This window comes from Mya arenaria, chromosome 1, assembly GCF_026914265.1.
Source record: "Mya arenaria isolate MELC-2E11 chromosome 1, ASM2691426v1".
NCBI lineage: Eukaryota > Metazoa > Mollusca > Bivalvia > Myida > Myidae > Mya > Mya arenaria.
The window spans coordinates 46,313,304-46,328,782 of record NC_069122.1 but is presented as its reverse complement, the minus strand read 5'-3'; the positions used below and the strand labels follow the sequence as shown (position 1 = coordinate 46,328,782).

The 15,479-nt window shown below is 38.9% G+C and overlaps 2 protein-coding genes and 1 long non-coding RNA gene across 4 annotated transcripts; 1 reads left to right on the top strand and 2 right to left on the bottom strand.

Moving 5' to 3' along the window:
- Positions 1-2,104: 2,104 nt before the first annotated feature.
- On the bottom strand, positions 2,105-4,427 carry LOC128229055 (transcription intermediary factor 1-beta-like). The gene has a single exon (XM_052940706.1). The coding sequence runs from the start codon at positions 3,994-3,996 to the stop codon at positions 2,974-2,976; it is 1,023 nt and encodes a 340-aa protein (XP_052796666.1). The 5' UTR covers positions 3,997-4,427; the 3' UTR covers positions 2,105-2,973.
- A 3,395-nt stretch (positions 4,428-7,822) lies between these two features.
- On the bottom strand, positions 7,823-9,973 carry LOC128229074 (probable RING finger protein 207 homolog). Its single transcript, XM_052940729.1, has one exon. It carries the CDS (start codon positions 9,664-9,666, stop codon positions 8,686-8,688), a length of 981 nt encoding a protein of 326 aa, XP_052796689.1. The 5' UTR covers positions 9,667-9,973; the 3' UTR covers positions 7,823-8,685.
- A 486-nt stretch (positions 9,974-10,459) lies between these two features.
- On the top strand, positions 10,460-14,113 carry LOC128229108 (uncharacterized). 2 transcript variants are annotated; one of them, XR_008260031.1, is made up of 3 exons: positions 10,460-10,605; positions 10,764-10,961; positions 12,755-14,113. It is a non-coding gene; the product is annotated as an uncharacterized LOC128229108 (long non-coding RNA). The 2 variants fall into 2 exon arrangements; XR_008260029.1 differs by lacking the exon at positions 10,460-10,605 and having other exon boundaries at positions 10,623-10,961; positions 12,755-13,227; positions 13,531-14,113.
- Positions 14,114-15,479: the final 1,366 nt, after the last annotated feature.

Below are 15,479 nucleotides of genomic sequence, written 5' to 3'. Positions count from 1 at the left end.
CTTGTTTTCATCATTTAAAGAGAGGATGGTTCACATGCATTGCATTGCTTTTCGTTCATTGCCAAGTTCTCAAAATCAGACGCTTGCACTGTATTTTCGTCATACCGACTATAAAGAGAAGAAGCAGAGTGCGCCATTTTGGTAGTTAACTTCGTTTTCTTTCCAGACCACACTTCAATTATCCATGCAAGTTTCCTAGAAGTTAATAATTAGTTGTTAAAAAGGTCCAGTCAAATTTGAGACTCATCGATTCTGAAGCTCTCATACATCTTACCTTTAATGTTATCTTCCTTATCAAGAAAGTAATCTAGCAATGTCGGCGACGGATGTTATCTGATCAATTCTTAATCTTTCAACATTTAAATGATTCAAGTCTTTGATACGGGATTCCATTTATCTCTACCATGCTTACAGTAAATGTACACCTCATTTTTAGAAAATGATAAGGTTTGAACTTTTACAGAAGTCATTCAGTTTCAATAAATTTCACATTTATACTGGCGAAACATATTCAACAACAATATACTTAAACATATGCCAATCAATCTTCAAACGACCCTTTTATTATAGTTGTTTAAGAAACAATCGATATGCAGAGTATCTTAAATATTCAAATGGTGACTTTCTTCAAACTGTTGTTCAAGGTCTTTATTTCTAAATCGTCAAAAATGCGCGGCTAGTTTTGAAAAAAATACACTATATTATGTACTTCTCAAAAGCAGATTAAATAGCTCTTTTGTTCAACAAATAAACTGGTTTCTTTGGTGACAGACTCGTATTTAAATTGATCAATTACTGCGTAAATAGATGCAAAGTGATATGTATGGTGTATACGGGCTGGTCAGATGCAGATAGGCGAATTAAGTAAATGGGTGCGGGAATTGTGGAGAGGGTCGGGTATGATCAGTGATACGGGTAAAGTGCATATAGATTGATAAGGTGCAGAAAGTAGGTCATGGTGCAGAGGCATAGGTATCGTATAGAGTGTGGTAGGGTGCAGATAGGCGGGTATGGTGCATAGTGTCGGGTATGTTGCCGAAGGGCAGGCATTGTGCAGAGGGGCGGTTAAGTGCAGATGAATGAGCAATGGTGCAGAATGGTGCAGATGGTTGAGCATGTTGTAGATGATAGGTATTTGAGAGTATAGATCAGTGGGAAAGGTTTAGTGCATATGGTGCGAAGGGGCGGAGGAGTTTCAGATAAGCAGGTATGGTTCAGAGGGGTGGGTATGGTGCAAAGAAGCGGGTATGGTGCATAGGGGCGGAGAAGTTGCAGATAAGCAGGTATGGTTCAGAGGGGCGGGTATGGTGCAAAGGGGCGGAGGAGTTGCAGATAAGCAGGTATGGTTCAGAGGGGCGGGTATGGTGCAAAGGGGGGGGGGAGGAGTTGCAGATGTATGGTTCATAGGGGCATGTATGGTTCAGAGGGGCGGGTATGGTTCAAAGGGTCGGATGAGGTACAGATAGGTAAGTATGGTACAGACGGGCAAAGGCGATGCAGATAAGCGTGTACCGTTCATAGGGGCTAGTATGGTAAAAGGGGAGAAGAAGGTGCAGACAAGCGGGTAAGGTGCTGAGGTGCGGGTATGGTTCAGAAGGGCGGGTATGGTGCAGCGGTTCGGGTATGGTACAGCGGGGCGGGTATGGTGCAGCGGGGCGGGTATGTTGCAGCGGTTCGGGTATGTTGCAGAGGGGCGAGTGTGGTACAAAGGTGCGGTTATGGTGCAGAAGGGCGAGTATGGTGAAGTGAGGTGGATATGGTGCAAAATGTTTGTTTGTTCAGAGGAGTGCGTATGGTTGAGATGGACGTGTATGGCGCATAGGGGAGGGTATCGTCCAGATGAGCGATTATGGTGCACAGAGGCGGGATCATTGTATTATCAAAAAGAGTCTTGAATGAAATGAAACTGGACATATTTGCAACCAAATTATCGGGAAATAGACCATCATCGGAAACCCACACAATATACGTAAATACGATTAAACTCCACAACGTATTCAATCTCATCCCAGATATAAACACAGTGGAAAATTGCTAAATTTAAATACATAAGTATCAAATTAAGTTCATGTCAACTAACAGCACTATATATATCTCAATCAACTTAATGTTTTCCCACAGATTTATTTGTTATCATACATAGCAAACACACATATAGTAAAGCATATTTACATGTTAGCCAATACAAACTTAACTTTGAAGTACATTTAAGTTAACCTCCAGCGTTTACAGTATTGATGAAAAACGCTAATGGCATAATTCCCCATGCAATCTCGTTATAGAGGCGGTTTGTTTGTTATTTTATGCTGAAGAGAACAGAAGTCTTCCATGGTCATTCGTAAAAAAGAAACGTGACCAAACTGTAAGTAGAGTATGCAGTTTAACCTTAAAGAGTGTATGCAGTAGATGGTCAATTTCTTAAACAAGAGCCAATGCTTATAAGGTACATGTTACTGCCTTGCTCCGAGTAGTTTTTAAATATATTTGTTGCCCGAGTAGCTTTCTAAATACACTTGTTGCTCCGAGTAGCTTTCCTAAAATACTTGTTGTCCGAGTAGCTTTCCTAATACACTTCTTCAACTAACAATTTAGTTTTTATAAATAAAGTTTTTTGTAACACTTTTTAAATCCTTGAACTTCACTTACACATACACGGAAGCAATTATAAACATATTAACAAGATTCTGCTTTATCACTATTGAAATCCAAGTTTCTCTATCACAATGTACTGACTCCGGACATTTGACATGTTAACGTAACATTCGTTGATGGGTTTCACAACTAAAATTCCGGTTCAGACAAACAAACATGTGTTTATCTTGGACGCCAGCTGACCTATTGACTTATCAGAAATAGGACATGCATTTTATTGTGTTGTTTTGTATGGTATAGATCACTTCGACATGATTTTATCGGGGATTTTATAGTTTATTTGTCCGAAAGGAAACGTTCACACAAATACGTTACGGCTTTTTAGCTATTGTAGTATCCAAAACCATTGTTATTCCAATTTCGAGCACTTTTATTACGAACCGAACCATCATGGTAGGCTTGTTTTTTTGCTGTTTGGGAGTGGGTTGACACCGATAGGCACTTCTTTATGTTGGATGCCAGCTCATCTGAAGACACATGTACAACACAGTGCAGCATTGTGTTTTGATACGATGTTTTCAGCCTTTGTATTGACGCTGAAACTTGAGGAATGACGGATTTTTGTAGGTCTCGAAACTTTTGAAACTTATGAACGTCCGTTCCATAATCGACAACCATTTGCGACTTCTTTCTGTTCTGGTTTATTTTCTGTTTAGTAAAAGCCACTTCTAGTTCTTTTGTGTGAATTTCAGAAACAATATCAGCTTTCTGTTGTGAAATCTGTATTGTTAAATTTTGCTCTAGGTCTTCTAGTGCGGAAAGAAGTTTCGACTTTGCTTCTCTAATAGTTTGCAAAATAAGCGCCTCAGATTGGTCAAGAGATGTTTTATGCCTTTTAATGATATCTAGTATTTCATTCGTAGACTTCGTAAGGTCTAAAAACTTTCCTACTTCCGTATGAAGCAAGTTTCCTCTCATGTTTTCATTTGCGATGCGATCAGATATAGTTTCTAGTCGTTGACACCGCCTGTGACCTGTATTAGCACACTTTCCACAGCACAATGCGTCGTGATCAAGGCAAATATACTCGTACTCCTCATTGTGATTGGTGCAAGTCGACAAAGATTTTATCTCTTCGATAGCCTCGCTCGGTGGTGCTTCCTCTTGCTGACACATCCGGTGACCTCGGCTCAATTTGGACTGTTTGTGAACACTTCCGCATTGCTCACAGAATTTTTCGTCACAGTCAAAACAATACAGCGTTGCTACATTTGTTTTCATCAAAAGAGAGCACGGTTCACAGACAACATCGTGTTTTACCTCCATTGTTAGGTTCTCAAAATCAGACTCTTGAATGTTATTTTCGTTACCAAAAATATTTAAACTTGAAGCACAGTGCGCCATCTTGGTTACAAGTTCACCCAGTGATATGTTCGTGCCTTTTTCCAGACAGCATTCTGTACAGCCAAACAGCCAAAGTTTCTAGCACTTGTTTAATAAACGTGATAATCTGTTATTAAAATAAAATAAGTCCCCTCCAAGTTATGACTAACCCCACTTTGAAATTTGTCATATATCCAATTCATAATATTAGCTCCCTCATTTAGAATTCGGCAAAAACAGCTGAACACAAAAGGATTGTTTTCAGAAAATACGCATGCACACCTGCTTATATTAAACTTATAACCAACGTATAACGTTTCATATCGTCGATAATTTTGAAAGCTGATCACACGCAACAATTTACCAATAGCTTGCAATGAATAAACTTTAAAAAGGTTTACAATATATAAGAATGCTTACAATTAAATGTGTGAGGACTTAAGTTCGTAAAAATAAATTCCTCCTTCATGCATAAAATAAAACTATACCACATTTTCAGAAAATCACAAAGTTTGAAGTGTTTTGAAATCAGACGTATTTCAGTTTAAAAATAACTTCACAGATACCTGACGAAATTTTATAACTAGTTAAGCCTGGTATTGACATAAAGAAAGAAACTGAATTAAATACAGTCATTCTTTTTGATCGTCCGTTGTCAGTCAACAACTATAGTCTTGAACTAGGTCATTCATCTTAACAAATGCCAAATAAACTCCCCACAACCCTTCTTTCAACGTTGTTTAAGAAATGAAATACCATTGTCAATTATATCAATGGCAATGGAAACGAAAATCATTAAAAAAAAGAACAAGTGATGTCGCCATTTTTTATATTTTCCAGAAATCAGTTGCTTGTTTAAAACAAATATGTTCGCATAAAATACAAATAGGGCACGATATTGAGTCAACTATTATTATGCCCCCCCCCCCCCCCCTTCGAAGAAGAGGGGTATATTGCTTTGCACAGGCATGTCGGTATGTCGGTCGGTCGGTCGGTCCGTCGGTAGACCAAAGCTTGTCCGAGTGATAACTCAACAATTCCTGGACGTATGGTCATCAAACTTGACATGAAGGTTGGGCCTGACCAGTAGATGACCCCTATTGATTTAAGGGCTCATCGGGTCAAAGGTCAAGGTCACAGTGACCTTTAATGATAAAATAATTTTAAGCTTGTCCGAGTGATAACTCAACCATGCCTAGACCTATGGTCATCAAACTTGATATGGAAGTTGGGCCTGACCATTAGATGACCCCTATTGTTTTTGGGGGTCATCGGGCCAAAGGTCAAGTTCACAGTGACCTTGAATGGTAAAAAGATGTCCATGTGATAACTCGACAATGCCTGCACCCTTGGCCCTCATAATTGACTTGGAGGTTGGGCCTGACCAGTAGCTGACCCCTATTGTTTTTGGGGCTCATCGGGTCAAAGATCAAGGTCATAGTGACATTGAATGGTAAAAGGTTGTCCGAGTGATAACTCAACAATGCCTGCACTCATGGCCCTCATAATTGACTTGGAGGTTGGGCCTGACCAGTAGATGAACCCTATTGTTTTTGGGGGTCATCGGGCCAAAGGTCAAGGTCACAGTGACATTGAATGGTAAAAGGTTGTCCATGTGATAACTCGACAATGCCTACACCCATGGCCCTCAAACTTGACTTGGAGGTTGGGCCTGACCAGTAGATGACCCCTATTGTTTTGGGGGGGTCATCGGGCCAAAGGTCAAGGTCACAGTGACCTTGAATGGTTTAAGGTTGTCCGTGTCATTACTCGACAATGCCTGCACCTATGGCCCTCAAACTTGACTTGGAGGTTGGGCCTGACCAGTAGATGACCCCTATTGTTTTTGGGTAATCGGGTCAAAGGTCAAGGTCACAAAGACCTTGAATGGTAAAAGGTTGTCTGAGTGATAACTCGACAATGCCTGCACCCATGGCCATCAAACTTGAATTGGAGGTTGGGCCTGACCAGTAAATGGCCCATATTGATTTTAGGTGTCATTGGGCCAAAGGTCAAGGTAACAGTGACTTTGAACGATAAAAGGTTGCCCGAGTGATAACTCAACAATGCCTGCGCCCATGGCCCTCAATCTTGACTTGGAGGTTGGGCCTGACCAGTAGATGACCCCTATTGATTTAAGGGGTCGGAGGTCAAGGTCACAGTGGCCTTGAAAGCAAACTTGACAATTCCTGGACCTATGTCATCAAACTTGACATGAAGGTTGGGCCTGACAAGTAGATGACTCCTCTTGACTTTGGGGGTCATCAGGCCAAGGTCAAGGTCACAGTAACCTTTAACGCAAATCTTTTCCCAGTGATCTCTCAACAATGCCTGAATCTATGATCATCAAACTTGACATGTAAGTTAGGCCTGACCAGGAGATGACCCTTATTGATTTTAGGAGTCATTGGGTCAAAAGTCAGGTTCACAGTGACCTTGAATGCGATAATTGGACAATGCCTGCACCCATGGCCCTCAAACTTGACTTGGAGTTGTGTCTGACCTGTAGATGACCCCTTATGATTTAAGGGGTCATTGGATCAATGGTCAAGGTTACAGTGACCTTGAACGAAAAATGCTTGTCTGTGTGATAACTAAGTGTCAATGCCTGCACCCATGGCCCTCAAACTTAACATTTAGATTTTTGGTGACCAGCTGATGACTACTATGGATTTTGAGATCATAAAGTCAAAGGTCATGGTCATAACACACTCTATCCTCAAACTTTGAATGGTCATAATCTTAAAACTGCCTCAACGGCATACAATGTTAGCGACAAATCAGCTGTCATTTCGGTCCATGCATATTTCATTCAATTGTCCATATAATCCTGACAACATGGCGCTCAGGGGGGGCATAATGTTTGACAAACATCTCTGGTTTAATTTAGACATGTGTTTGTTACTGTAACAGCAAAATCTTCGCAACAGAACTTTTAATACGAACATCTTGTATTAAATTTTTTTTTCGCCTGTCGATTGATAGGAATTGAGGAGTTGTTCAGACAAATGTATAAAAAAAATGTGTAATGTACTTAGGCTACGAATGCATATCGCATTATGTTTCTAAAAGTATGTCTGTACCCAGATTAGTATGAAACATCTTATTATGTCTTTAAATCAATGCTATTATTACTACGCATGTTCTATATGGTATAGAAGTCTGACCAATGTCTTGAAAAATAAGTTTCAAACAAACCAGAAGAAATAAATGCGATTTGTGCTCAACCTGAAGTACAGTAGTCATATTTGTATGAAAAGAAAAATTTAGTTTTCGCAACTGGTTACCATTCAGAAACCGTGTTGAACGGATTGTGTTATGTCATTTTTTTAAAAATAAGAAATGGTTTTGCTCGAAGTTATATGGGAAAACATTTAATTTTACTTTTCATATTTATAACACAAGGATCAGCCACAATGACTCATTTGCAGTCCCGAAAGTTGAAAGTGTTGAGGCCATGTACTACCGCTTTATATGTTACACGTTCTTGAAACGGGTATTGATCACTTTTCCTCCTTTATGCTTGCGCTTAAACGCCATTTTCTAAAGGAAAATTTGAAATAATATATTTAATTTTTTTAACTTCATGTAACTTCGTTTTTTTCAATTTTTCATTATTTTTGTAATTTCGGTTTGGTATACCTTAGAGTTTTAAATAGGATACATCTAGAACATGATACTATATCTTCTCTCATTCTCAAAAGGTGAAGGTGTGCCGGCCCAAGAAGATTATTAAAGAAAAAAACATTAAATTGGCTTATATTATTTAATTTGCCAACCGGTGTCGTTTCATGCTCATTAGGGCAAATCAAAATAACCACAACCACATATAATCAAGATAGTTTTAATCGGCAAAGAATTTATCAAACAGACAGACAGAGAAGTTCATTGTCGTAAAATGTAAATTACAGTATCTTGACAAAACATGATATGCCAAATAATAAATATGGTCACAATGATACATGTCAAATTACAAGAAAACGAGAAACAAAATAAAGACTGTTTTTATCTTGTCTGTTGTTTGTTTTATCTTGTCCACAAATTTGACTTGGTTATCTAACGTTAAAAGTTTAAATCGTATTTTTTCATAAGAACTATTTTTGTTTCGAAATGTCCGCCATGATCACTTGACCGGAACCATTCTAACAGAGTAATATGTCCATAGTTTGTTTCTATAACTAGCTGGACTATGCCAATAGGGCCGTCGTCAATATGAACTTTCACGCTTCAACCAATGTTTAACGAACAAATTACTGTAATTAGTAATGCCGATTTAAATCAAATATATGGCTCTGTAAATTATGCAATAAATACTGCAAATGAAAGATCGCATAGCTATCCGTTTCAATAAGATTAAACATTAGTTTATAAACAATCATTTAACGTTGTGTTACTATTGCCTGAAGCCATTTAATTACCAATGAATTACATCGCTAACATGATCGATAAATGTCACTTATCTGAATAATTTAAGAACTAAAAGAAGAAATATCTTCGTACAAGGAAACAGTATGCCGATTCGTTCATATCAGTATATACTAGTACTTTGATATGAAATACTTCTACCTGGTAACGTTATTAAATTTGACCTACACATAAATATATATTTAAATATGTATATAGCCCACAAGGAAATTATACAAAAACGAAACTCTGCTCCTTTTAATTATCTTAAAACGAAAAATGTCCAACTATTCCATATTTTTTGTTTTACCGAGTCCAATTATTGTTATAACAAGAAGACATTTCACCATCGCGAGCTTGGATATCGGTGGACACCGACAGGCATTCCTTTATGTCGGATGCCAGTTCATCTAAAGACATGTGTTTGTTGCAATACAGCAGTTTTCTCTGATAAGAGTTTTTCAGGCGTTGTGTGGACGCAGTCAATTGCGGAATGACTGATTTCTTTAGGTTTCGAAACCTTTGAAATTTATGAACGTCCCTTCCATAATCGACGACAATTTGAGACTTCTTTCTATTCTGATTTATATCTCGCTTAATGCGATCAACTTCTCGTGCGTTTTTACGAACTTCTGATTCGATTTCAGCCTTCTGTTGCGAAATTTGTACTATAAAACTTTGCTCGAGGTCTTCTAGTGCAGAAAGAATTTTCGTCTTGGCTGTTCTAAAAGTTTGCATTGCAAACGCCTCAGACTGGCGAAGAGATGTTTTATGGCTTTCAATGGTATCTAATATTTCATCCGTAGCCTTCGTAAGACCGATACATTTTTCTATTATCGTTTTTAGTTTGTTTCCCCTCTTGCTTTCGTTTTTGATATGATCAGATATAGTTTCAAGGCGTCGGCACCGCCTGTGACCTGTATTAACGCACTTTCCACAGCATAATGCGTCGTGATCGATGCAAATATACTCGTACTCCTCATTATGATCGGTACACGTCGATAATCTTTTTAATTCCTCGATAGCCTCGCTCGGTGGCGCTTCTTCTTGCCTACACATCCGGTGACCTCGGCTCAGTTTGGACTGTTTGTGAATACTTCCACATTGCTCGCAGAATCTTTCGTCACAGTCAAAACAGTACAGCGTTGCTACACGTGTTTTCATTAAAATGGAGCACGGTTGACAGACACCATCATGCTTTTCATCCATTGTCAGATTCTTGAAATCAGACTCTGGAACTGTAGTTTCGACATAACCAAATTGAAAAGATGAAGCAGAGTACGCCATTTTGGTAGTTGACGTTGTAATCAATACGTGCGTTCTTCCAGACCATAAATTATTGAATGTTTGTAATCGAAATCTTAAAATAAGCCCTGTCCAATTCGTGACTTACACGACTTTGTAGCGTTTCATTTATCCAAGCTCTATTATTATCTTCCTCATTAAGATTCCAATCTAGTAATGCCGGCGAATAAAGTTTAAAATATACAAATATTAAGTAAATGGTTTTATGTTGTCAAGTTAAACATCCGCATGCTCAGATCAGCGTAACGGGTATAATGTGTTATGATCAATATGTGTTTCTATATTTAAATGCTTCATGACTCACATATGGATGGAGATTTTCTCTATCATTCTTTAAAGGTGCACTCTCACGGATTGAAAGTTTTGATTTTCTTTTAGTTTTTTTCTCAGTTTCAGCTGATAACTCACGATATAACAGATCTTAAACGTTTGGGAAACTGCCGAATATTCCATTTTTTCTTGAAGCGTTAATAACGCTTTTAGCCTTAAAAATCAGTCCTCGAACGTCAATTAGAACAACTACGATCTGATCTTTCGTCTGGTTTCCAGACATTTACGCAAAAATTGGCTCATTCCAAGACAATAAAATAAAATAAGTTGTTAAAACGGTCAATTTGTGAGAGTGCAGCTTTAAAGGTTTACCTCTCTTTTTAGAAAATGAAAAGGTTTGAATTTTAAGAAAACAGAAGTCATTCATTTTGAAAAAAACCCTTACATTTGTAGTTATGATATTATTTTGAAAAACAAACCCATTCGATTCGCACTTGGTGTTCGCACTTATTTGTGAAGGATTTACTCCATATACTGTAACTCCAAATCATATAGAGGAGTAGATCCGACAACGAATGCAACATTATGTATATTGGGCATATTTTGTCAACTCAACTCAAATCTCGTTTAATCACAAACTAAGGTTACAAGGTATGCAATAACACGAATAGAATTTATATAAATCGCATGTTAATTATGGGTAATCGGGTACAGGATTTCGACATAAGTGTTTAATAGTACGTAAAATGATAACCATATATACATGTACGTGCATAAAAGCTTAGCATGGCTTCTGTTGTTTTATCCAGTTTACAAAATAGAGCAGTATCACACGGTATCGGCGGATGAGTGATGAGTTAACAAGCCATTGGAGACTATATGTTTTACTCCTTTTCTGCGTAGATTTATTGCGAATACATGAATGGGAATATTTTGATGAATGAACAATTGTTTTGGTTGTGAAATAGATCATCGCCGACTGGGAAAGCTATGGATTAATTTGTAGGGTAAGTTTCTTCTATTTTCTTTCGATTAAGTGTTTTATTATTTTAATTTAAAAAAAAATATATTAGGTGTTAGGATATGAAGATAGTTTTTGTTTAAATTTGATTGCATGATTTAAGTATTGTTCAAAATAACCTACACAATTTTCGAGAGTCTTTATCTGAACTTATCATTAATTGCTCATATTTCACAATATTAGGGCAGTTAAAATATAATGGTGAGATAAATTTATGTCTTTTGTTTTTGAATTTCTGACAGACTAGTAGTGTGTGAATATCATCGCCAATGTCTAATGAGCAGAAATCACACTTTCTTTCGTTATTTGCCTTGGATGTGCTTTGCCATCTACCTCTTTGAACAGCTAGTTTGTGGTTATTTTTTTTGCTTTTATTTGTATAATTGATGTTTGCATGCCAGGACTGTTTAAATTGATCAATTAGAATGTGTTTAACCAATTTGTAAATCGACTGAAGGTTTATAGATGCTTGTTGAAGCCGTACAATAGGGAGGTCTACGTCGTTTAGTGTGTTTTGTATGTAGGCGTTGTATTGACTTAGTTGTGTATGTAGCATATAATGATAACATGACGATACCAATTTTAGAGAGTTTGGATCTAAGATTTTTGACTATTTTTTTTAATCAATTACAAGCGTATAATTATATTTATGGGAATACTTCCAAGTTCTGAGTAAAGAATAAACATTGGTGTACTTCTCCTGGAGTGTGATTTTCCTCAAAAAGTCGTTATGTACTTTCTCAATCATATCAATAGTTCAACCCCCAAATTTCTGATCCATATGTAAGCTTTGGTGGCATAGTGCTGTCAAAACGTTTTCATTGTCAGAATATAGGAATGTCAAGGTTTTTTATTCATTCTTAATAATAGTAAGTGCATTGCTTTGTTTGTTTGGTTAGCTATATGTTGCCGTGCTGATTAAATGCTGTCATTACTGGAGAAAAGAATTGTGAATGTCATTTTCTCCCTAAAGAATGGGTTTGGGCTCGCTGATCAATGAATGATTATTATTATTTATTTATTATTATTATTATTATTATTATTATTATTATTATTATTTTTATTTTTATTATTATTTATTTATTTTAAGTCTGTACCAAATGTTCTGTGTGCAGACTCGTTATATATTCCAGAGATGCTGATGGTTGCGAGGTTAATGAGGTTTTCTGCAATAGTAACATCAATATTGGTAGATAACTAATCGTTTCTTCTATTTTTGTGCGTTTATGTTTGAGTGAATTCTGTTGATTTTGTGTCCTTACATTTCGGATTTGTTATTTAAGAAGCATCTGGGTTTTCGTTTTGTTGTTTGTCGGGTATTTTGCATTTAATTTTTAAAGTCAATCAAAGAGGGTTATGACCAAAAATAGGCTGTCCAGTTCGTTTATGTAAAAGAAATCTACTCTATCGATGAGTGAAGTGGATATAATATCATAGACAATAACTGAATTTTTCCTAAATGTACTTCTACCCATGTGTTTATCATTGCTGAGCTTTCCATTACAAATGATCAGATTATTGTTTTTACAGATATATAATAACCTCTGACCAGCTATATTAACTCTGTTATCTATGGTGTGTCTGTTAATTTAAATATTTAGGGTTTCAAGGATTTCAGCTGCACACAAATACTCGATTATTGATTATTTCTTGTAATTTTCTAACAAAATAATTTCATACATATCTAACTTGTCTGTTACACAAAAAGATAAAATACATTTATAAGTTTTGTAAATTCTTGGTATTGCATTCTTTGTCTAAGACCACAAACATTTTCAGGTTGTCAATGGAAAAGTTGTTGTAAGACACAGGCACGCTCCCCGGCTAGTCCTAGGCCCTTAACGTGCTACTCGGACCTGTACGGGCGTTGGTCACAAGTGGAGCTGCAGGGGCGTTATTTACAGGTGGCGCCGCAGGGGCTTCGGTCAAAGGGGGTCCGCAGGGGCGTTGGTCGCCGGCAGGGCCGCGTGGGCGTTGGGCACCGGCGGGGAAGCACTGTTGTCAACACTCGTTGTCCCACTCTCCGGAACGGGACGTGACGTGGAGCCTGGTTGCGGCTTCCATTTTGCACAAGTAACTGTTTGTAGCACATGCGATTGCTGAGCTGATGCTTGACGATTATCCATAACCGAGGTGTAGCCACATTCGGAGTGAGAGTCGTCTGTGTCGGATGGATGCGTGTTTTCTGCCTCCATATCAGGCTGCAGGCGGCAAGGGGGCCTCGGTTCCTTAATATTTGAATTTGCTTTAAGGTTTCTGTTTGCTTGTTCAGTCATGAAGATAGTGTTCATTTCAACAGTAGAGTCAACATCATGGTGACTATCATTGTCTCTTGGCCTGTTGATAATAATATGCCAGTCGGGGAATTTATCTTCTGTCACCATTTAATCAATTTCTAATGTCGCTGGGTATCGGAGTTTAACACGTTCTGTCCCAAGATTTCCTTTTGGCTTCATATATTCAGGCCATAACTCGCGCCTTGCGTTTGATATTTCGACAGGGTAATCTCTATTTATACCTATAGTAGTATTTCTGAGTTTGATTGCATTTTTCAGAATATGGCCTACTTGGAAGCGGTCTGTGAAGGTGACCAAGATGGACCGGTGGATGACCTTACCACGAATGAAGCGACGTCGACCTATTCGCATCGCGTGACGTATGGTGAATGAGTCGGCGGCCAGCCGGAGCTTATCGAAGAGCACTGAACGAACAACTTCCGTTGTGTCTTGATGTTCGCGCTCCTCCAACCCAGCAAACAATACATTGCATGATCTAAGCTTCACATCGATGTCATTAGACCTGTATTCTAGCGCACGTAAACGTTTATCTGTGACATCCTGACGTGCCCATTCTAGAAACGTACGGGCCTCAAAAGTATCAACACGTATTTTGAGTGGTGCTCGATGTGATGATAATACATCATACATTGATGAGGGTTTATTTTCATTATCAAGTTTGTTAAAGTCACCAAGTGGAAGCTATGACTTTTAGTATTTATCAGTACCTTGCTGAGATCCATGGTGGGTATTTGTCAGTGCCATGTGCCATCTTTTGTTGGCAGTTATGAATAAAACAATAAACAAGGTCATCCCAATAAAGTTCTGTACCATGCAAACATACCTAGGCAATTGTAATAAAATAAATATCAACAATGTGTTGTTGTTTAAAACGAAAAGTGCCATAAACGTTCATGTTTCGGTGCGTTTTCATTTTTGTACAAACATCAATTCGTTTATTTTTTTTGATTTTATAATATATTCATAAAGCCGCGACAATTCACAATCGCCTGATACTCATTTAGTGAAACGCCTGGGTTGTTTTACTTTTGAAACTAAATACCACCACAAAGGGCGCTATTCATAGGATGATTCACTTTTAAGAGTTGTTCAAGCTCTTTTTGTCATTCGTTGAAATCATGCAGAAAAAAGGCTAGTTTTCATATGCAAAAAAAATGAAATCTCATCTTCTGAAATGCGATAAAATGTTGATTTTGTTCAACAAATATACTGGTTTCTTAGCTGACAAACTCGTTATTAACGTATTTCGTAAAAAAAGGGCCAAAGGGGCGGGTATGGTGCAGAGGGTTGGGTATGGTGCAGAGGGCGGGTAAGGTGCCGAGGGTTGGGAATGGTGCAGAGGGTTGGGTATGGTGCGAAGGGGTGGGTGTGGTGCAAAGGGCCGGGTATGTTTCAAAGGAGCGGTTATGGTGTTGACGGATGGGTACTGTGAATAAATTCTGAGGTCATATCACTAGTGTTGACTGGCGGTACGGTGCAGCGGGGCGGGTATGGTGCAAAAGGGCGGGTATGGTTCAAAGGAATGAGCACGATGAATCGGAGCGGGTACGCTGTATACGTGCGGGAATGTGTTATTGGGGTTTTATGGTGAACACGGGCGGTTTCGGTGCAGTTGGGGCGGGTATAATGCAAAGGGACTGGTATGGTGCAGGGGGTCGGGTACAGTGCAGCGGGCGGGTACGATACAGTTGGGCGGTAATGTGCAAAAGGTTGGGTAAAGTTAAGACGGACAAGTACGGTGTAGACGGGTGGGTATACTGCATCAGGGCGGGTACGGTATAGACGGGCGGGTATGCTGCATCAGGGCGGGTGCGGTATAAACGGGCGGTTTTGATTCAGCAGGGCGGGTTCGGAATAGACGGGCGGGTATGCTGCATCAGGGCGGGTACGGTATAAACGGGCGGTTTTGATTCAGCAGGGCGGGTACGGTGAAGACGGACGGGTATGGTGCAGCAGGGCAGATATGGAATAGAAGGGCCTGTACGGTGCAGATGTGCGGGTAAACTGCAGCCGGGCGGTTTCGGTTTTAGACGGGCGGATATGCTGCAGCAGAGCGGGTATGGTATAGACGGGCGGGTATGCTGTAGCAGGGCGGGTACGGTGCGGACGTGTGGGTATGGTGTAGACTGGCGGTTATGGTGTAGACGGGCGGGTATGATGCAGCAGTGCGGCGGGTATGGTACGGTGAGCAGTGTAAGTACGATGTA

Bases quoted from the DNA above. Each gene is read 5' to 3' on its own strand.
- LOC128229055 (XM_052940706.1), bottom strand. From the start codon at position 3,996: ATGGCGCACTGTGCTTCAAGTTTAAATATTTTTGGTAACGAAAATAAC.
- LOC128229074 (XM_052940729.1), bottom strand. From the start codon at position 9,666: ATGGCGTACTCTGCTTCATCTTTTCAATTTGGTTATGTCGAAACTACA.